The 22,586-nt window shown below is 51.3% G+C and overlaps 6 protein-coding genes across 6 annotated transcripts; 5 read left to right on the top strand and 1 right to left on the bottom strand.

Moving 5' to 3' along the window:
* Positions 1 to 102: 102 nt before the first annotated feature.
* On the top strand, positions 103 to 1,795 carry PHATRDRAFT_47502 (predicted protein; the record flags this gene model as incomplete). The annotated part of the gene is made up of 2 exons (XM_002181775.1): positions 103 to 770; positions 823 to 1,795. Exons 1-2 carry the CDS (start codon positions 139 to 141, stop codon positions 1,793 to 1,795), a joined length of 1,605 nt encoding a protein of 534 aa, XP_002181811.1. The 5' UTR covers positions 103 to 138.
* A 977-nt stretch (positions 1,796 to 2,772) lies between these two features.
* PHATRDRAFT_1457 (predicted protein) lies at positions 2,773 to 3,906 on the bottom strand (the record flags this gene model as incomplete). The annotated part of the gene is made up of 2 exons (XM_002181595.1): positions 2,773 to 3,419; positions 3,615 to 3,906. Coding segments are annotated over 2 exons (939 nt in total), but the record flags the coding sequence as incomplete, so codon positions are not given.
* Positions 3,907 to 6,281: 2,375 nt separating this feature from the next.
* Positions 6,282 to 7,586, top strand: CSN2 (COP9 SigNalosome subunit 2; the record flags this gene model as incomplete). The annotated part of the gene is made up of 2 exons (XM_002181774.1): positions 6,282 to 6,647; positions 6,729 to 7,586. Coding segments are annotated over exons 1-2 (1,212 nt in total), but the record flags the coding sequence as incomplete, so codon positions are not given.
* Positions 7,587 to 9,526: 1,940 nt separating this feature from the next.
* PHATRDRAFT_37727 (predicted protein) lies at positions 9,527 to 10,036 on the top strand (the record flags this gene model as incomplete). Its single annotated transcript, XM_002181773.1, has 1 exon — positions 9,527 to 10,036. One exon carries the CDS (start codon positions 9,527 to 9,529, stop codon positions 10,034 to 10,036), a length of 510 nt encoding a protein of 169 aa, XP_002181809.1.
* A 1,360-nt stretch (positions 10,037 to 11,396) lies between these two features.
* PHATRDRAFT_37726 (predicted protein) lies at positions 11,397 to 12,425 on the top strand (the record flags this gene model as incomplete). Its single annotated transcript, XM_002181772.1, has 1 exon — positions 11,397 to 12,425. The coding sequence occupies one exon, from the start codon at positions 11,397 to 11,399 to the stop codon at positions 12,423 to 12,425; it is 1,029 nt and encodes a 342-aa protein (XP_002181808.1).
* A 4,226-nt stretch (positions 12,426 to 16,651) lies between these two features.
* Positions 16,652 to 18,856, top strand: PHATRDRAFT_54749 (predicted protein; the record flags this gene model as incomplete). Its single annotated transcript, XM_002181771.2, has 1 exon — positions 16,652 to 18,856. The coding sequence occupies one exon, from the start codon at positions 16,652 to 16,654 to the stop codon at positions 18,854 to 18,856; it is 2,205 nt and encodes a 734-aa protein (XP_002181807.1).
* Between the last annotated feature and the right edge of the window lie 3,730 nt (positions 18,857 to 22,586).

Below are 22,586 nucleotides of genomic sequence, written 5' to 3'. Positions count from 1 at the left end.
TATACCCCTCGGGTAGGGTAGCTTGGGTGCCGAGAGGCATTCCACTCTCCGTTGCAACGGAGACCTTTTCACCCCAACGGCCTCGAGTCCATTCCCAAAGCACGGTCGTTCCGTGAAAAGACCCATGGGAATGTCGGAATGGGGGATCTCTCCTTGTCATCCACATTCACAACAACAACGACGACGACGTGGTGGCATTCCATCCGTACGGCATTCGGACACCGTCCGTTCCCTGCCCAACCCCGGTGGGTGACGGAAGCGGCGGCGAACGCTACCCGGGCCGCCGCTCCCTGGGGCCAGCTCTGGCAACCAGACACGGCCCCTCGCGCCGTCCGAGCCGGTCGGGTGCGCACCGTCGAGGACCTCGACCACAGTAGTAGATATGACAACAAGGACGACCGTACTAGTGACCTCGACGGTAGCACAAATGACGACAACAACGACGATACCAACAACGACGACAACAGTCTGCGACTCTGTGTCCGCAATCATTTGTCCATACCCCTCGTCTGGTGTTGGATGGATGCCCAGGGTCGTCCCCATCACTTTCGGAAACTCTACCCAATGGCACACGCCGACACCGACACCGACACTGTTACCCGGGATGATCACGTCGAACAGACCTACACGGGACACGCCTTTGTCCTCGCCACGGAACCATCCCCCGCCCATTCCTCCGACACCATTCCGTCCCTCGATCCCTCGACCATACTCGGGGCCTATAGACCCCATCGACGACGAGACCACACCGTTCACATATTGGAAGTCAAGTACGTACCGACAACAGACAACAATGTCAGCAACAACAACAACGTCGTCGAGGGGATGGAACTGTTGTCGACCCGGAGCACGCTCCCACGTCCGACACGGATCCCACCGAATCCACGCCTTTGTACCCACCGATATTGACAACGACGACGACGACAACAACCAGGACGACGACAACCCACTCGACGTACCCCGGTCTGTACAATTACACTTGCACATCGGCCGTCTCGATCCCACACCACTGGACACGGTCCGTACAAACAAATACGTCCAGAGTACCCTCGCGGGCTGGCCCGTCCGTTTCCAGTCCAATTGGGACGGCGGTGACCCGACCCTCCGGGCCCGTCTCGAACAGGATTTAACACACGCGGTACACTGCCTACCGCCCCACGCCGTGCGAACCCTGCGACGCACCACCCCACTCTGGATCAATCGGGACTTTCGTTACGGACCCGCCGCCTCTCCCGTACGCGCCCGGGGACTCTGTTTCCACCCCTACGCCGACTGGTTGGCCCACAACCAATGCCATCCCGCCAAGCAACACGGTGTCGAGCTCTACGACGCCGACGAATACCGAAAGGATGCGGCCCTATGGGGAACCGGTGGTGTCCTCTTGCACGAATTCTGTCACGCCTACCACTGTCTGTGCGTCCCACAGGGCTACGACAATGCCGAAATTCAGGAATGCTACCGACTGGCCCTGGAAGAGGGACTGTACGAGAGCGTGCCCGTGCACGGCCCGCAGGGACCGCACGCACGGGCCTACGCCTGTACCAATGCCATGGAATACTGGGCCGAATTGTCCACGGCCTTTTTGGGTGGCGTCGACACCGATACGGAATACAACAAGTGGTTTCCGTTCCACCGGAAGCAACTCCGACAGCACGATCCGAGAGCCTACCAATTGTTGCAACGATTATGGAAGGTTCCATGCGATAACGATAACGATAACGATACCGACGACGACCGTATCGACAACGAGTCAAAGACTGGAGATGTGCTGTCGAGCGGCATCCCCACGTACTAGCACGGATTGGCTACTCTGGCTGCTGGCGTGTCCCCATATCTCATACTTTAGTTCAAGAATAGTAGTTTTAACAGGTACATTATCTAGAGATTCCTGTCGGGTGCCAGGAATTGTGCAATAATTCTACGCAACTCGTAGGTGGATCCAGAATAGTCTCAGTGCGCCGAATGGGCCGACTGTTGCTGGCGCAAAACGTGTTGCTCGCGCAACATTTTACGCTCGTAATCATCCAGTTCTTCGTCGTAGTCATCCCCGCCGTACTCCAACGCATCCATTAACTTGGCCAGGGCAATTATACTGCCCGTTTGTTGCAAATAAAGCACCAAATCTATTTGATTGTGTCCAGCATCCTCTTCATCCTCGTCGTCATCTTCCATCACCGTAGTGTCGACTTCGACGACCTCGCCAGTCTTACTTGGCACCGTCGACGCTACCGTTAAGGAACTGCTGCTTTGCGTCGCGGCCGACAATTCTCTGTCTTTGGTTTCTTCCTTGCCAACCATGGCGAGCTCGTGCGGTTCGTCAAGCTCCTCATGGGGCGGCAGCGACTTGTCGTCAGGCTCTTCCTGTTTCTTGGCTTTTTTCTGCTTGAACTTTTCCTTCTTTTTCTTGTTCTTGCTCTTTTTAGCATTCTTTTTGGCCTCCGTCTTTTCTTCCGTGGCCGCCCATAGTTCCTCCTGGTAGTCGAGATGGTATATTCGACAGTTGCAGTTACAACATACGTGACATTTGCATTCCTCGCAAAAGGAAGCGTCGGCTATGCGGTGCTTCGAAAACGATTGTTTACACAGGGCGCACGAGACAAAGTGCTGTTTCCAAATGCGGTCGGCGCGTTTAATTACGGCCGTACTCGATCGATTGTCCAACGCCTTTTCCAATAACGAAGCACTGACCAGTGTTGGTGTCCGCGTCTCTTCGTTGTCTTCAATCTCTCCGTTTTCGATCCGCTCCCGTCGCATCGTTTCGCGCGTTTCTTCGACTTGCAGTACGCGTTCGAGTCCTTCGAGGGCCATCATGACCATGCTCGCTTCCGTCAGCAACACGCCTAAAACCGACACGCATCCTTCGTCCACCAGCACCTCAATCTGAGAATCGCCTCCACAGCTAGTGGCGTTCAAAACCACCCAACAGGCTTCGCTACGGACTTCTTGATCCGTCTTTTTGTTCTGAACCAGTTCTACCAAGGGCGGGATAGCTCCCGAATCGATCACGGCTTGAATCTGATCGACGGTACCGGCCGCAATGTTGGACAAGGTCCAGCACGCTTCTTTTTGAATTTCGCGATTGGAATGCGTCACCAGTTCCTTTAGTCGCGGCACCGCCTGACATTCGAGAATGACTTCGGTATAATCCGTCGTCGGTCCCGCACTGAGCGCGTCGTCACTGCATTCGGCGCAAACAATGTTGCCAATCGTCCGGAGCGCCGGTTTGGTGACCCGCCAAGAAGGGTGCATCAGAAGATCGACTAACCGAGGAACGAGGCCACCGGGCGGTGCGCCCGAGTCGTAAGGTGTCGTCACAACGGCAGCAATGTGGGAAGACGGGCCGTCGCACAAGTGTGAGAGGGTCCAACAAGTATACGACAAGACTTCCGCATCCGACATGCGTAATAGTCGCCTCAAAACTGGAAGTAAAGTGATCATTTCAATCTCGTCGGCGCTGGAATAATCTCCGCTGCCGTGATTGCCCCCAGCGCTATTGTTGGGCTTGAAAACGCCGGTGATGCTACCCGGAATGATGGCAGTAGCGGCGTGGTTGTGGGTATTATTGATGTTGTTGTTGTTGCTAGGGTTGCCAACAATGCCGTTGCTGTTCGAACCGGAGGACTTGCCTCCGTGGGATTGTTGAAAGATGCCATCCACCAAATTGGACAGGGTCCAGGACGCAATCCGCTGGAGACTCAAATTACCAGGGTGTGATTCGAGACAGCGCAGCATTTGGTTCATGACTCCAGCAGCCAGGATAACGTCCCGGGCCGAGACGGATTTGCCGTCAACATTGGCGGTCGTTCCGGGTGAATCTCCCGCGGCAATACTACCCAGTATCCACATGGCTTGTTCGTAAACCTCCCTACTGGGACTGGAGAGTAGCGCAATGAGAGTGGGAATGGCGTCCGCGTGTCGCAACAGCAAGTGTTGCGAGGATGCCGACAACTGCTGCGGAAAGGTCGCGTTGGATGCCGTCATGCTGACCGGCGTGGGGGGCGGCAAAAAGGAATTGGACGGGACGCTGGAATGCGCTCCACCGGGTGGCGGTGCCAGAGACGTGAAATTGATTCCCCCGGCAATGCCTTGCATGGATCCGGGCAGGGACGGTGCGTTAGGAAAGAGCGGCGCCGGAGGCATGGTCCAGGTGGCGGCGGCGTTTCGGGTACGATCCTTCGGTTCGTTGGCGGCGCTACTTTGTATGGTGGAAATGAGACTCGCGTCAAAGGCCATGACGGCCTCGGGCGATAAGGTTTGGGAAAAGGATAATGGTGGAAAGGGTACCGATCCGGGCGCGGGGGCGACCAAGTTCTGGTAAGGATACTTGGCGGGTGCGTACTTGTTGGCCGCTTCCATGGCGTCGTTCCAACTGGGCGTGGTGCCCTTAACGGCAGATACGGCCGCTTGTGCCGCGGCAGCCACGGCGGACGTTTGCTGCGAGGCGGTTTGAAAATAACTCTGCTGGGCACAGAGTTCGGCAATGTTAGTGAGAGCTAGGAGAGCCTCCACCTGAACGGCTGGACGTTCGTGCAAATTCAACCACGACAACAAGACAGGAATCCAGTGGCCCTGTTGAGCTCTGTGTAAGAGTTCCTTGTTCGTGGGCAAAAGCTATCGGCAACAAGTGGTAAATTGCATATGTGAGTGAGCACGTCCATCAAGAACAGCATGACACAAAGTAGACTTTCTACCCCAACACTAACAACGGGAACTAAAAAAAAAGAGCGCAAGTTGCCGCAGGAACTTGGTGCCCTGAGCACTGCTACCCCAACCCACATATATGCATATATATATCCCATCTCCATCCGATCCATAACTCATGTATACCTGTCCCACATAAACGGTGCTTTGATAGACTTACTTCACGCAGTTTCCGACAGATTGCCAGTTGTAGATCCGTAGTGGCTTCGTCGGAATCGTTGGGCGGTGTCAAGGCCGGGAGAGCGTTACTGGCGGGGGCCAAAAAGTCGACGAGTTCCCGAGCGACACGTTGGGCACCGTGATTGATCTCGGCCAACGTTTCGGGCCCGGCATTTCCACCGCCGTCCATTACCGGCGTCGAAGTGGTCGTCGACTGGCTGTGATTGCTGTTCATTGTGTGTGTGTTGTGGGCATGTAGACACCTCGTACGTGGAGCTGCAAATGTGTGTATATATAAACTTATATAGGAAGAAAGGGCGTGGTGCTGTGTAGGAAATACTGCCAGATGGGGGACGTCGTCGGATCGGTATGGACCAAGACGGGATCGATGCGACGAGACGCCAAGCAATCGGACTGACAGCAATGGCGAGTTGGATTGGAACAAGAAAACTCAACCGTGCCAACAGGTACGTTGTTGGTGGTGAATACGACTTGACTGGTACCGTCCGTCGTATGGGGTTCACGTTATCACGTTCGTGCGTTTTCGTTCCTTCGGTAAATGATTGTTTGGTATTGTTGTTGTTATTGTTGTTATTGTCGGGGCTTAGCAGGTAGCAGGTAGTGGAAGGCAACGAACGACCAACACATTGGGGGGGGGTCGTACGAGTGGGTTTTCAGGGTGTAGCTGCTCGCTCTAACCAGAATAGCGCTCTAGAGCGAGCGGGAGCGTGCGATGGACGAGCGCTCGATCCCACGTTCCAAACGAGACATTCTCAAACGTCACCTTTGAACCTACCAATCCTCGCCGAAACTGGTACTTCTCAAATTTAATATGTAGCTGGTTCCACGACACAGACAAATAGAAAAACCCTATCAAAACTGGCCCAAGTGACCGCTCCCTGGTAGTTACATTTCTGTTAGTTAGGTAAACGAAAGCGCGCTCCACCGCGGAGGACACGATTCCGTCCGCGGAGACGACAGTCGCGCAGATTTACAATTAACGTTTTCCCCCAGTGTACTGATTGAGGATGATGACGCCGGTACAGTGTGTACGCTGCGGTACGTAGTATCTCGCGCCGTTGGCCGAAAACGTCACCAAATCCCTAGTCGGCAGGAATCTCGAACCCTCGCGAGTGACAGGGTTACCCTCGTGAGGCCGAGAGAGACCCTATCACAATCACCTCCAACGTTAACTGTATGGTAAAACGATAACACCCAAAGCAGCAACCGGATGGGGATGGTATCGAAAATTGTTCTTTGTCAAAAGAGCAACAGTCTCTACCGTCTGCCTATACTCACAAAGGGAGGGCCTCGTATACAGGGCTTGAATTATACCACAATCACAGCTCCGGTGTCTCGTCGCTCCCGTTGCTCCTTTTATCATGAGCGACGAAGACGACTACGAATACGAATACGACGATGACGATGACGCCATGGAAGCAGAGTTCCAGTATACGGACGACGAAGAGGAGCAGGACGACGCCCAAGTCGAACTCGAGAACGCCTACTACAACAGCAAATCCCTCCGCGACGACGTCCCCGCTGCCGTGGCGAGCTTCGAACATATTATTGCGCAAGAATCGGCTGAACTGGCCAAGTCCGGCAGCGACAAAACATACGGACCTTGGAGTTTTAAAGCCATGAAGCAGCTCGTCAAGTTGCGGCTCCGCGTCGGCGACGACGACGAAAAACTCATGCAAGACTACCGTCGTCTCCTCGAGTGCATTGCCCAGGGTGACGTTAGTCCCAACGCCGTAGAAAAGGGCATCAACGGGATGCTGGAACGCGTCGCAACCCTTTACCAAGGATCCGTCTCCGCTACGGCCAGCGGAGCGGTCGTCCCCAACGGACATCAGGATCCCCAAAAGATCGCACTCGCGGTATACGACGCTACCCTTCAGGTCTTTCATCCACAAACGGGAAACACCATCAACGAACGGCTGTGGTTCAAAACAAATCTCAAATACGGACAACTACTGTACGAAATGAATGAAGCGAACAAACTGGAACAGGTTTTGAGAGATCTGCAAACGAACATGCCGCCCGAAGACTCGGGTTCCGCCTCGAGCAGTACACAGTCTATGGAGATTTACGCACTACAAATACAACTATACAGTCGCCAAAAAGATCACAAACGGTTACGTGAAACCTTCCAGAAGGCCATGGCCGTTCGGGGCGGTATTCCACATCCCCGGACCATTGCCTTGATTCAAGAACTCGGCGGCAAAACGCACATGGCTTCGCGGGAGTACAACCAGGCCGAAAAGACCTTCTTCCAAGCTTTCAAATCGTACGACGAAGCCGGCGATCCGTCGCGGCTACGCTGTCTTAAGTATCTCGTACTCGCGAGTATGCTCCACGCGTCCGCGATCAATCCCTTCGATTCCCAGGAAGCCCGTCCCTACCGAGACGACCCCGAGATTGTCGCCATGACCAATCTCGTTCAAGCCTTCCATGCCAACGATATTGCTAAATTCGAGCGCGTCCTGCGGCAGAATCGTCGCACGCTCCACGATGAATTTATCAACGAACATGTGCAGGATTTATTGCGCACCATCCGCACGCAGGTGCTCGAGCGTATGGTCCGACCCTACCGACGCATTTCGCTCCACGCTCTGGCGGAGCAACTTAACCATATTGAAATTTCGCAGGTAGAATCACTCTTGACGTCCCTCATTCTCAATGGTACCTTGCAGGGTAAAATCGATCGGGTGGATATGGTGTTGTATAATCACGGTGATCACGAGGCGTTGTCGGCTTCAGCGAGTGGCGGCGAAGGAACCCCGGCACGGTCGTATGTGGTCCAACGTTGCGAGGCCATGGACAATATTCTGTCGCGGTTGAACGATTTGTCGGCACACGTCACTAATATTCGCGCCAACGAACCTAGCACTCTCCGTATTGGAGGATTCTATCCCTAATGCAGCGGTTGGGGAGTAACTTTAATTTCTAATTTTGCACTGTAGGATTCGGCGGTTCGGATAAAACTCTGCTTTTAGAGGTGGGAGCTGCATGATCGTTGCCTACGTACGACTCCAACCGTGGCACCAGGATTGAACCAATAATTAGCTGCAGTGGATGTATAAACATAATCGGAGCGCAATAGGCGGCCAAATTTACGTTGCCTTCGAATATGGTATTGACCAAGGGCAAACCAAACGCCAGTGTTTTGTGCGATGCCGCAAAAAGGGCGGCCACAACTTCCTCTTTGCTAAAGCCCCAGGAGGGGAGGGAAAATACTCGAAACACAACGGCCAAGGAAGTCAAGTGCAGTGTCGGAAGGAGCGCCAAAAGTACCAGCCCGTGCCGTGCCTCAATCCCCAAGCCATTCGTGAACGCGGTACAAAAAGCGTTCCACAGAATACTGAGCAAAACAATTTCTTGTGATCGCTTGAACATCTTGGAATGCTTTTTGTAGAAGCTCTTCATGTTGGTCGCTCGGAGAGCTTGCCCAACGGCCACCGGTAGGAGCACCTTATTGCAAAGCTTGACAACCATGGCGAGAAAAGGAAGTTGAATACTGGAGCCAAAAAATCGAAACAACAGTGCCGGCGTCAACAAAATACCGGCCATGTTGCTAATGACGGCGTTGCAAAGCGCGGATGCCACGTTTCCTCCCGAGGCAGCTGTCAAAATCACACACATGTTGACTGTAGTTGGCAGACATGTCAGGATGAGAATACCGTCCAGCAGCGCGGGGGGTAGCGCGTGGGGAAGTAACCGAGCAAAAGCTTGCTTCAAGGGAAGACCGATCAAGAAAGGCCACGCAGCGAACGTCGATAGTTGAATAAGCGAATTCAACTTTATGTTTGCAAACGCCTGCTTTAGTTGCGACAGTTCCAACGAAAGCCCAGAAAGTAAGAATATGAAGGTGACACCATACTTGCCAATAATGAGTTCGGGGCGCAACACGCCACCGTTGTTCCCGAGAGCCGGAAAGACACGGGCGAATCCAACTGCAACAAACATGCCGAGTAAAAAAAAGTTTTTACTAGCAAAGGCACGGAAACGATCCAAGGCTATCGTCCGAGCTACGGAGCCATGCTGCGAAGCTGATGACGTCTGTCGTAGTTGTCTTACAAGAATCAGGGCATCATGATGTCGATGTACTGTTCTCCGTAGAACCCCGTCCTTTGGGTTCAGACTCGAACGTCGCCGTGGTTGCAGCCATTTCCTCTCCGCCAAAGTTAAAAGTGGAGATCCCAGTACCCAGGAATGCGAGCCTTTACTGTTGAAAAGAAAAACTGTGAAGACCAATAAAACGAAAGTGTTCAATCTGAAGGTCGATCTCATTGTCAACAGCTTATGCCTAGTTCGTTTATGCGTGACACAGTCTCCTACTTTCTAAATCTCCGGGTGCTATTTTGAATTACTTGGTGCTATTACTGTTGATCCAACTCCTGGTAAGGACAACGTCTCACCAGAAGTTCAATCGCCTACTGCTAAAAGCCAAGCCGCTTCCGTCCCACACACAACGAATCACAGCCCCACAGTCCCCATGAATATCCAAGAGTACAATGTAGACTCATAATCTTCGTAGTTCATCATTTTCCTGACTTCGATCTCCATTGTCGTTTTGTGTTCATCAGTAGAACTACGAAGCAACCCATCCGTCTTTCTGATCCCAGCCCTGCCCTACTGCTCTCCTGTCCTGTCCCCTGCCATCATGTCCCCGTCTGCCGATTTTACCATCTCCGACTTTCCTCACAAAGTCCTCAATCCAATCGCCACCGATACCATTGCACCCTCCTATGCGTCGCTTCTCCTGGCCCAACGCCAACTCAGCACCAACGCCTCTGCCATTCCCAGCCTCAACGGCGGTGGGGCTCATGGTCACATGGCCCTGACGCTCACCGCCGATGCGTATGCCGAACTGTCCAACATACCCTTCGTCATCCCCGTTGCTCCCCCTGCCGACCCCGAACCGGGCGCAACGCAACCCCAAATCACGGAGAACAATCAACTCCACAAACGTGCTGTGGCCATCCACAGCCTCTATGTGGCAGTCAACAATGCCCTCCGTCGCCAACTCCTTGACGCCGTCCCTCGCGTCTACGTCTGCGACTTGGAACACCCCCAGTTCGCGTACAGCCACGTCACCTGCCTTGACCTTCTGGACCATCTCTGGCGCAACTTCGGCACCATCTCCGCCTCTGACTTAAAAAACAACATATAGTCAATGTACACCCCTTGGAACCCGGCCGACCCAATCGAAACCGTTTTTCACCGCCTCACCGACGCCATTATGTATTTGACGGCGGGCCGCAACCCTATCTCCGAAGCCGCTGCCGTTTGCGCTGGCTATGAAAAACCTGGCGCACTGCCTTGCCGGAAACGCACACGCTTGCCAACCTCCGTGCAATCTTCAAGGTTGCCAACATGGACCGCAAGCACATCGTTACCACCGGCTCCCTCGGCTATGCCAATGTCCTTGCGGCAGCCCCCTTGGTTCCCCCTTAGCTCGCGCCTGACTTGCTCAGCCTCCCCTTTTCTGCCCTCTCGGTGTCGCATTCCTCTGCCACAACCTCTGAGATAAGCACACTAGTGCCACCTGCAAAAACAAGGCTCCTGGGCACCGCGACGACGCGGCTGCTGCCAATCCTCTTGGCGGCTCCACCAAAATTTGGACTGCCCCCAAGCCCCCTGAATAGGTCAGAGGGACGGCTACACCGACACTTAACACTAGTAATAACAATCTAATAAATCATATTACTAGTCTTAATTTGTCTGTAGTCCCCTCCCCGCCTAGTACCATGACCTCGGCCATTGCCAACACCGGCTGCACAGGACACTACATCACCGTGTCCTGCCCTCACTTCAACCAACAGCCTGCCTCCTCTCCACTCTCTGTCCGCATTCCCAACAGCGCTACCCTCCGTTCCAGCCACACAGCCACTCTTGACCTCCCTGGTTTTTCCCCTGCCGCTTGCCAAGCTCACATCTTTCCTGGCCTTGCTTCCCACCCCCTCATTTCCATTGGCCAGCTCTGCAACGACGGCTGCACCGCCACGTTCTCCGCCACCCGACTCGACATCTACCGGGACACCACCCTGCTTCTTACCGGAGCTCGCGCACCCACCACTGGCCTCTGGCACCTCAACCTGACCCCAGCCAAGACCGCCCATGCCCTCATTCCTGACACCTCCCTGGCCGACCGCATCGCTTTTGTGCACGCTTCCCTTTCTCCCCTGCTCTCTCCACTTGGTGTACCGCCATTGATGCCGGGCGCCTCCCTACCTTCCCCAACATCACTTCCAAACAAGTGCGCAAGTATCCTCCCCTCTCTATGGCAACCATCAAGGGCCACTTAGACCAACAACAAGCAAATCTTCGTTCCACCAAGCCTTCCCCCGTCCCTCCGGTGGCCTTACCCCACCCCCCCCAGCAAATCCCCGCTAGACTTCTGCCCTGCTCCGGCCACTCCTCCCGCTGGCCGCACTCACCATGTCTTCGCCGCGCACCAACAAGTCACCGGCCAAATCTACACAGATCAACCGGGCCGTTTTCTCACTCCCTCGAGTGCAGGCCACACAGACATGCTTGTGTTGTACGACTATAACAGTAATGCCATCCATGTTGAACTCATGAAGAGCAAGTCCGGCGCCAAGATCCTTGCCGCTTACCAACGCGCCCACTCACTCTTCACCCAACAAGGCCTCCAGCCTCAAATCCAGCGTCTAGACAACAAGGCGTCTACCGCTCTCCAGTCCTTTATGACGGCCAACCAGGTCGACTTCCAGTTGGCTCCTCCCCATCTACACCGTCGCAACGCCGCCGAACGCGCAATCCGTACCTTCAAGAATCACTTCATTGCCGGTCTATGCAGTACGAACCCGGATTTTCCGCTTCATCTTTGGGATTGCCACATTCCACACGCTATCCTTACCCTCAATCTCCTCCAAGGCTCCCGCATCAATCCTACCCTCTCGGCCCATACCCAACTCCATGGGGCTTTTGATTATAATTGCACCCCACTTGCCCCTCCCGGCACTCGCGTCCTTGTCCACGAAAAGCCCGCCGTTCGGGAAACTTGGGCACCCCATGCTGTTGAAGGCTGGTACCTTGGCCCTGCCATGAACCACTACCGCTGCCATCGCGTTTGGATCACAGAGATGCGTGCCAAACGTGTTGCCAACATGCTTGCATGGTTCCCCAGTAAGATTCCCATGCCCACCGCCTCCTCCACTGACCGCGCCCTGGCCGCCGCCCGTGACTTAGTGTGCGCCCTCCAGAATCCCTCTCCCGCCTTGCCGTTTACGCCCCTCGACGCCAACCAACACCAGGCCCATACCCAACTTGCAGAACTCTTTGCTTTGGTTGCTGCCCGGGGCCTCTTCCGCAGCCGCACCCGCTCGAGCGCCCCCGGTCCCGCCCCCTGTCTCACGCCTACCCCTGCTCAGGTCCGCTTTGCCGTTCCAATTGTCACGGCCGAGCATGCCCCTGCCCTTCTGAGGGTGCCCACCCTTGCGCCCCCATCTCCGAGGGTGCCCCCCACAGCCACCTATCACTCTCGCACAGACAATCCCGGCCGCCGCCGTCGCAAAGCACGCCAGCCCCAACCCTAGTTCCGGCCCACCCGCACAACACCCGTGCCCGACCCTTTCTTGTCCAAGCCACTGCTCACGCAGTTGTCGACCCCACCACCGACGCTTTGTTTGAGTATCGCCACCTACGCACCGGCCTTGATGCTCCCGATTGGATTCAAGCCGCGGCTAACGAAATTTGGCCATCTCACCAACGGTAACCCGCCTCACAGCACTCACGGTAGCCAAACCATGCACTTCATTGCGCATTAAAAAAAAAAAAAAATGCCGTGCCTCCCGGTCGCAAGGCAACCTACTCACGCATTGTTGCCAGCATTCGCCCTCAGAAAGCGGAACCCAAGCGCATCCGTTTTACCATCGGTGCCAACCTAGTTCAGTACCCCGGCAAGGTTAGCACCCCTACTGCCAACATCACCACTGCCAAGATCCTATTCAACAGTGTCCTCTCCACACCAGCCGCCAAGTTCATGTGCATCAAGATCAAGGATTTCTATCTTGGGACACCCATGGCTCGATATGAATACATGCGCATCCCGGTCCCAGATATTCCTCCCACCATTTTGGCTCATTACCAATTGGCCCCTCTCATACACAACAATTCCGTTACCGTCGAAATTCGCAAAGGCATGTACGGCCTTCCCCAAGCCGGCATTCTAGCTCATGACCGCCTTGTTGAACACCTCGCTCGCCACGGCTACGTCAAGACCCCACATACCGCGGGCCTTTTTCGCCACGTCACACGCCCGATTCAGTTTACCCTAGTTGTCGACGACTTTGGCGTCAAATACACCGGCACCGAAAACGCTCAGCACCTCATCGACACTTTGCAAGCGCTCTACACTATCACAATTGATTGGGACAGTATGCGTTACCTAGGTCTTACACTCGCTTGGAATTATGAGCATCGAACCCTCGACCTGTCCATGCCCAACTACATCGACCAAGCCCTAACCCGCTTCCAACGTTCGCCCCCTACCAAGCCGCAACATGCGCCACACCCGTGGACCCCACCAACCTATGGCGTTGCCACCCAGCTTACTCCAGCTCCTGACACCACAGATCCTCTCAAAGCGCCGGACAAGACCCACCTGCAAGAAATAATCGGAACCATACTTTTCTACGCTAGGGCTGTTGACTCGACCATTCTCGTCGCCCTCGGAACCCTTGCATCGGCCCAGTCCACGGCCACCCAAGCCACGCTTCAAGCCGCAGAACATTTACTTGACTACTGTGCCACTCACCCACACGCTACCGTACGTTTTCAGGCTAGCGACATGTGTTTACACATTCACAGCGACGCTTCCTACCTTTCCGAGTCCAAAGCTCGCTCTCGTGCTGCAGGCCATTTTTTCCTCAGCAGTCGGCCCCGAAATCCCAATGCTGCTCCCGCTCCGACCGATCCGGACCCTCCCAACAACGGCGCCATTCACATGCATAGCTCCATCATGTCCGTCGTTCTCTCGTCTGCCACCAAAGCTGAACTCGGCGCCCTCTTCTACAACGCCAAGGACGCTACCGCTTTCCGGGTCACTCTCGACGAACTTGGCCACACACAGCCGCCTACACCTATCCAGACCGACAACGCCTGTGCCTCCGGCATTGCCAACGAAACCATCAAGCAACGCCGTTCTAAAGCCATTGACATGCGTTTCTACTGGGTTAAAGACCGCGTCAAGCAAAAACAGTTTATTATTTACTGGCGACCCGGCCTCACGAATTTAGCCGACTATTTCTCCAAGCATCATTCTCCCGCACATCATCGCAAAATGCGCTTGCACTACCTTCTCAAACAGTCACCCACCAATGACAAAACAACTTCTCATTTGCAGCGAGGGTGTGTTGATCCAACTCCTGGTAAGGACAACGTCTCACCAGAAGTTCAATCGCCTACTGCTAAAAGCCAAGCCGCTTCCGTCCCACACACAACGAATCACAGCCCCACAGTCCCTACAAATATCCAAGGGTACAATGTAGACTCATAATCTTCGTAGGTCATCGTTTTCCTCAACTGTGATCTCCATCGTCGTTTTGTGTTCATCAATAATTACGATCGGCGCATTAACGCAGTAAGTGTAAATCCACTTCCTGTTGCTTCGACAATACTAGAATCCGCATCCCCATACCATTCCACCAACGTAGAGTTACATTGTTAGAGTGTAGGTTGGTTGGTATGCTGCACCTAGTTCATAAAGAAAGTCATAATGTTAGTTCTCACAACTGCGATCTTCATAGACAATTATAGATACTGGTTGAGATACGGATGATCCGCTTTTGGTTGATTGACAGTGAGTTAAGGCGCGAGACTGTGCCAGCTCGTTTTGCGTTAATGTTGATTGACTAGCAGCTGTTGATTTCATCTGTGCTCCAATTCAAACAAATTCAGACGCTTTCGTACAAGATGCCCTCTAAAAGTACTGTAAGTGAATTGGTTCTAAACACCAATGACATATAGTGTAGTATAATGACCAAGATAGCGGCTTTCTGTGACTGCGGACAATGGAGAAATAGCTGTACTACAGCTACAAAACAGAATTTGGCTGTGCCAACCAAGGAAGCATGTATCGCAGCATTGAAGGTGTAGACTGCGGTACTTTGAAGGGACAAACTCCTTCATTCAGAAGTAAGAGCTATTTGAGCACCATTGTCAATTTCCATTGATGTCAGGAATGGGGAGACCAGGAAAACCCCCGTACGTAGGAAATGACACACGTAATCCCAAATAACGCAACGAAACGAAATGATTCGAAATTTTCATTATGTGACAAGATCAAATCGACGGATCAATGTAACATAAACCTTTTTGCGGTCCAGCAGAGCAAAATATAAAACCTTGCTGAGCAAAGGCCCCTGGTCAAAACTTGATGAAGCATAGTCTTAATAAGCCTAGATGGTGTATTGGTGTATATATGAAATGTTCTTTAGACACCATTAGCAATGCAAAAATGCTATCCCCAAGATGTCACATGTGAGTACAAACAAATGTAACACAGCACTCCGAAGATACACCATGCCAGAACTTTACCCTTGCAATTCTCCTGTACCTCTTATATTAGACAAGCAATTTGCAGGTCTTTGAAGCTATCATCTAGCAACAGGCCCTGGTCAGATCCAATCCAACACCATTGTGTTGTTTCTGCTCCTTTCCGGGTCCATAATGTCCGTTGCCACAACGGATATGACCATTTATTGTCGGAATCGGTCCTTCTCCACGTCCCTGGCAAAATTGGCGGCTCGGAGGTCTTTGAAGCTGTCGTCTAGCAATAGGTCTCTGTGCAGATCCACGGAGGTCTGCTCGGCGACACTCTTCCCTTGGTAGAACGTGGCAGTTTTGCTGGTATCCTTCAATAGCTGCGCGTTGGGAACTCCAATGTAGTCAATGTCATGGATGAGTGTCAAAAAGGCGCCTCTTCGGGTGGAAAGAGGAGACGGGCAATGGATGACTCTATTTACAGCAGGGCATTGGGCAGTCTGGCACGAAAAGAATCGGGGCTTGTTTTGGAAGTGAATGTGAATCGAAAAGCCAGACAGCATGTACATAGACATGAAACACGAACATAAATCAGGTCTGCGTGTACAAGGATTTCCCTGGTTTGGGTTATAAAGGGATTTATGGTGCTAGTCGAATGCTTATGTTTTGAATTAGAGCTAGCTAGCGGTAAACAGTATGCACTAGGTTTAACTTACAGTTATGACTGGCAAATTCCCTCTACTGACTGTGACTTCGAGAGAGTTTCCATCGCATTTGATTGTTCTACTGCACAGGCCAGAAAGTCAGATTCAACATACATGAAAGCAAAAGTGGCCAAAAATTTCTTGAACTATCTAGGTAAGGTCACAATGACGCATAAATTTCATTGACAGTGAATTCAGCAATATCTAATCAGATATATTATGGGAAACATGGGGGGTCATTCCAAGTAGATTTCTGAGACACTCAGTGCTTCCGCACTTTAATTATGTAATTACAAAATGAAGCAAAACAGAAATTTTCATAGATTCATAAGTTTGATCACGATTTATTGACTGCAGTTTTGTCTGATGCCTTGAAACAATGGTTTCGCGCGGCTCCTGCTCCTAAATCTTGCGGGGAGATACAGGTATGCATAGCAAAGCATCCCAAAAATTGGATTGTATTGTAACACGTCCTCCTATGTGTGCTTGAAGTCAAGTCTGCGGCAAACATCCTAGTGCACAACGGTATATGAGACTCCCCGGTACAGCAAGTCACACGCATTATTTCAAAAGAGATGACTTTTTGTAGAATGAATGCAAGGAGAGGGCACCTACTGTTTATATTTCGCGTTTTCGTGGTAGGCGTGAAAACCAGCTTGCTCAGACTCATAGACGCTTGCTCCGTGTGTCCCGACAGCAGAAATTTCACCCTACCCGAAAAAGCTATAAGCATTCCCGGCTTGGAAAGTATTACGACTTGTCAGCAGCTAGGATCTACCGTATCGATTCTCCTGTCTGACAACGATCCTTTGTGCAAAACAGTACAGTCACTTGGCACTTTTTGCGGATGCCCGAAGGCAGAAACAGCGTGTGAGATTTGTCAAAGCGGCCAGAGACTTAGCCGACCTGCCCGAGAATTGTTTTTTCTCTCTCTAGAAGGCATCATGCCATCGTGCGAGCTTTTCGAAGCGTACCTGCACAGTCTGGCCAGCGACGATGAAGTATGTATCGCGTCTATCTTTTTGCTTGCAGATTATTGTGGCTGTACGTCAGAAGCGGATGATATATTGTCAGGAGACGACATGTCTAGCATTGGCGGCTGCTCCCTATGTCAAAATATGGACGACTTAGAAATGGAAACTGAAGTTTATTTTCCTGGGTTTCCGCTGAACACTTGCGGCCAGTTCGCTAGCACAGCAAACGCTGTCTCATCACCAGAAGCAGACACATGTCTTTATCTTCAAGCTTCCATAGGCACACTTTGTGGGTGTTCTGTGAGAAACCCAGCGACGCAGCCCTGCACTCTGTGCAGTGATAGATCAGCCCCATCACGTCCATCTCAAATGTTGCCGTTGCTGTCGAGCCAATTCGCCGGGTTGACGCCTACCTGTGAAATCCTGGAAGCATCATTGCTATCCGTTGAATTGAGCTCAGACGAGTGCAAAGTCGGACATTTGCTTGGAGGTGTCTGCGGTTGCGCACCGGTTGAGGATCATTGTGTTTTCTGTCCTGAAGGAGATCCGATACCTGAATATCTGCGAGAGCGCGAACTTCCACAATTCGCTAGGTTTCTGGATGGGCTAATTGCAACCTGTGCAGATATTGAACAAGCTCAAACACAAATACCCACGGAATCGTTAATCTGCAGCAGAGGCAAGCATCGCAAAGATCTATGTTGCGGGGGACACTTTCAGTATTTAGGAACGTCGACAGTCCGAAAGCAGGCTGTTTTGGCCTGGCTGCCTCGGGGCGTCGCTCTTCTTTCGATTTTGGGATCTACTTACGTTCTCTCAAATATTGTCCGCCACAAGGAACGTCGCGCAACGATTTTCCATCGCATAATGATTGGTCTGACCGTATCTGATATAGTGAGTGCAGTGGCTTGGGGTTTCACAACTTTGCCTGTACCGGCAAACGATGATTTCGGTGCCCCTTCGAAGATTTACGGCGCAAGAGGGAATGGCGTGACTTGTGCAATTCAGGGCTTTTTTATTCAATTGGGCTTCACGTCGATCTTTTTCAATGTAGCACTGACAACCTACTACGTCCTAGTTATTGTCTACAACTGGAGAGAAACGCGACTGATCAAGCTGCAGTATTGGTTCTATACAATACCCGTTCTTTTGGGCTCCACTTTGGCTTTCGCTGGAATACCGTTTTATACGAACAACATTATGGCTTGCTACGTTAACGCACCTCCTTTGGCGGAGAAATACACTGTCATCGCTTTGCTGGCCGTGGTGCCTGTGTGCTTTGTTGTCCTCTTTTGCACCACAGCAATGGCGAGAGTTTATCTGCATGTACGTCACCAGCAAAAAAGGGCCAGTAATTGGAGAATGGGCGGGTCTGGAAAGTGTATTGAGCAGCAAGTACTATGGCAATCGGTCTTTTACGTGGGGGCCTTTTACATTTCGTGGCCAATTCAAGTTGTTGGAATCTTCATGTCCGAGCCACCGTTTCGAGAGCATACGCCTTACGCATTTTGGCTTCTTATGGTGTCATTGGCACCAATCCAAGGCCTTTTGAACTTTTTCGTTTACATAAGGCCTCGCTTGTCCAAAAAACGTGATTCCGCTGGCTCCTCACCGGCGGATTCCGGCATTCAAGGATCGTCTTGGCTGTTGTCGACACGTTTCGCCAAGGTACTCAGTATTTTTGAACGTCAACGAGAAGCAAGAGACGAGACGTCGTTATTGAATGAGCAAGTTTCTCACAAAAGGAATGAGGCAAATGATTTGGACCCCAAGGATTTTCAAGAAGATCCCTTGTCAGGTTTTTGATGGAACAAGTGAGATTGTTAAGTCTATTGACATCCAAGCCCGTTTCCCCATCTTGTTGTTGCCAAGCTGTAATAGCGAAACTAAACACTGTAATTGAACTTGGCTCAGCCTTTACCGCCAAGCCACCTCTTTGGCATGCACCAAAGACACAACCCCGCTTATCTTGGTGATCTGGGGTAAGTTTTTTTGGTAGGCTGCTGTTTTGGAGCCTATATGTGGCCTCCGGACCATGAACTGTATGGAAATGATGTTTCATTAACTAAAAGGGAATCTAGGTAGCGTATTTAGGCTTTGACCAACACAGAACCTCATGAGCTCTGTAAGGGAGTGTGACCGCGCTTCCCCAATTGAGAAACGAGTAAAAAGCGTGAAGAAAATAGCATGCTTTCAATTCACAGCAACAGAAGCATATCACAAGGCCAATTTGCGACAACCAATCTTGCAATAAAGTCTGCCAATTTTCATTTCAGCAATATTGAAGTAGAGCCATTGTTTCCAAAGCCTGAATGAATTCCTTTAAGTCTTCGTATTCCGTCGTCTTTTGCTCCACTTGAGCAGGCATCACATTCAACTTCGGAAGATTGCTGCTCGCTTTGCCCGAGATGAGACTCTCTACCCGTACTACTTGAGCACATCTTAATTTGCATTTGAAGTAGTGCCCAAGCATTGACACCACATCTCTTCCAGCCATATATCCCATAGAACTTTTTTGTCGATACAACCGGGCCAAATCAAAGCGGAGTCAAAATGATCTACGCGATTGGTTGTCATGATCAGTATCCAACCAGGAGTGTCTACAACGCCAGCCAGAACATTCAAAAGACCGGTCAAAATTCAATTGATCCTTGCAGGCTTTTCAGAACGAGGGAACAAAGACCCCCGCGCCTGCTTCATTCTTTTCACCGCCCCTACTTGTATGCATAATGACCATGCAGTTGTCCTGGCTCTCCAAAATGTCAGGAATTCTACTCCTGACTGTAAACAACAAATGCCAAAGGGGAAGTGGCTGTCTGAAGACCGTGCATCCGAAAGAAGGGACCAACTTGAGCAAATGATGAGCTCAAAAGCCCCAGATCAATGCATCAATATGCTGGAACGACCAGATCAATGGGTGCATCCAAAGGAATCGGCCGATTGCGCTAATAGTCCCAAAAAGATTGACAAAATCAATACAGCTGTGAGACAAGCAAATATAGCTGCATCGGCGACTGAAACGGCTCCAGTAGCGCCCAAGTCAACACAAAATCCAAAAGCTGTCAACGCTCACATTATTGCGGCAGTATCATCTTACAAGGACACTAACTTTGTCGCATCTGACAGTGAAACAAAGCCTCTACCCTTCCGGTATCCAAAGGCATTGAGTGTCAAAGAACGGGTTGCTATGCTTGAGTTCAAGTAACACTAAAAGAGAGGGAAAAAATGCTGAATCCAAGAGTGTAGATTCTTGGAATGGTGGGATGATTTTGATCATAATCTCTCAATGGAGCAGGCGGGAAACTTCGAAAATCAAAAGCAGTAAACTTTTCCCCAAACCAAAACAATGAGCCATTTCACAAACAAGAATTTGTGTCTGTCAAATTCGATGCCTGGTAGCCAAACTCGATACAGTGTAACATCTCTCCTCATCGTTCGAAATCATTTACAACGTTTACAGTTAAATATTTTTAGACTAAAATAATTTTAAGTAAAGTAGAGAAAGAGTATGGTTAGTGCTCACATCCTTTCGATGCAAATAGAATGGCTTTGAAAGAGACTCTGTTTCCTCCACAGCACGGCTACTTGACGACTTGAGCTTTGTTGCAAATAAACATCCCCGGCTGCCCTGCCTTGACCATAACAACGATGGACGAATCGATGCCAAGCAGATCTCCGCAGGGATCTTGGTATCCACTTTTAGCGGTCCTCATTCTTGCGATCTTGCGCTGGCTGTGTTATGGTAATAGCAATTTGCCGATCAAATTCCGTCGATGGTGCAGCATCCAGGTAAGAAAGCGCCTCAGGGTTTAATCTGCCATCAGTAGCAGATTCAAACAAAATTCCTAATCTTTGGAGCCAATCTTGAATCATGCAGAGGATACATTGGAGGAAGAAGTTTGGATATAGAGATGAGACAATTTACAGATCAGGCGCAGCAGGCCACGGTGCCAGCAAAAGTGTGAAACGCCAAGGATAGGTAAATTCGAATGTTTATAGTTTTGGAAAGGCAAACATGTATTACTCAAGCCTACTATGGTTACCCGGCTATTGCCAGTATGCAGCATCTTTAGCATGAAGCATAGGTTTTCCTTGACCTGCGAATGCAACATTTGAGCATCAATTGCGTGAGTTGCAGATTCTGACACAGCAATAGTGGGTTTGAATGTTCGCCCCCGTAACTGTCCACACCTAACAAATCTTCATCAGATGGGGTATATCAAGGGCTGAGCTCATGAAATGAGCTGTCAATATCGGAAATTCATTGGCGACAAAGTACGGCCTTGTGTCGAAGAAACGTAAGGGCAGCGTCTCCGCGTATCCACAAGGTTTCCTAGTGCAGGTACTTTTGACAGCAGCGCTTACCTGGGTAATCCCATTGCTGTGTCCTTGGTTCCTTTGGACAAATAGATAGCTATCCCCGTGCTTTCGCGGCTCACGCACCTCCAATCAAAAACATCATAATCGCTTCGATATTTGGTCAAAAGACAGAAGAAGTCGAATTCTCGTGAAGGTAGCCGCGCATCTTCGATCGTCTATGCATCAAGCGAGAGCTAGCCCAAAACCAGTCAAAGCGTTTGTCCGTTCCCGTCAGTGCGTTTCGGTCAATTTTCTACCGAGGACACTTGAAAACGACCGCTAGACGGCGAAGCTGAGCCAATCACCAAAACAAAAACCTCAATGGTGGCTGCCGTTCTCTCTATTCGTGACCTGACAGAGACCAACAATCTTCAAAAAGAAGTATGCAGATGTATCCCACATATTGACACATTTTTTCCTTCGTATCTCCAAAGCTTACTTCTTTTTCCTCTCGTCTTCGTGATACTGATCGTAGAGACCTTCTTGAAGCCACATTTCCTCGTCTGTTCGTTTGATATTCCTTCTTCCAGTTTTCCCTCCCGTTTCTTCCAACGTGCGGGGCCTGCGGCTTTTGACTCGACTTTCCATGTTCTTCCACATGGGTTGCAGGTCTTCGTCGGACGCAATGTCCAACGGTTTTGCGTCCCATTTGCGCTCCAGATCATCCAGCTGCTTCTTCCGCCACTCGGTCGGCGATGACGCTCTCTTGGAAAAAGATTCATTCTCACTTTGGCTCTTTAAAGTGCGACAGTTCGGTCGCGCGGGTGTTTTTCTAACCGGCTGCACACGGGAAATCGAGAGAGCCATAGAACGAAGCATGTTTGATAGTTGCAAGCGGTCGGGATCTTTTTGAAAACGATCGACGAGAACTTGTAGTTATGCGCTTGAAATGAGTATTTGCATGCTTCCCAGGGGATACTTTGCCAAAGCTGCTGCGGGACGAGATTCTTTTTCGGTCCATGGCGGTCGTAGCCCGGAAGATCAGAAGATCCTTTGTGGGCGTCTGGAGCCTATCTGGATTGGTATGTGACACTTTTCGGCTCGTCACGAAGGCGGTCCCACGTGCGGACGAAGTATTTCCTCCCGAGACTAGAGCTCTAGAGAGACTGTTCGAATCAACACGTAAAAGAGCTCTAGAGAGACTGTTCGAATCAACACGTAAAAGCACGGTACCGTG

The sequence above is a fragment of the Phaeodactylum tricornutum genome, chromosome 13, assembly GCF_000150955.2.
Source record: "Phaeodactylum tricornutum CCAP 1055/1 chromosome 13, whole genome shotgun sequence".
Taxonomy (NCBI): Eukaryota; Bacillariophyta; class Bacillariophyceae; order Surirellales; family Neidiaceae; genus Phaeodactylum; species Phaeodactylum tricornutum.
Note: the sequence above shows the minus strand (reverse complement) of the source record. Positions and strands in the feature narration are given on the sequence as shown.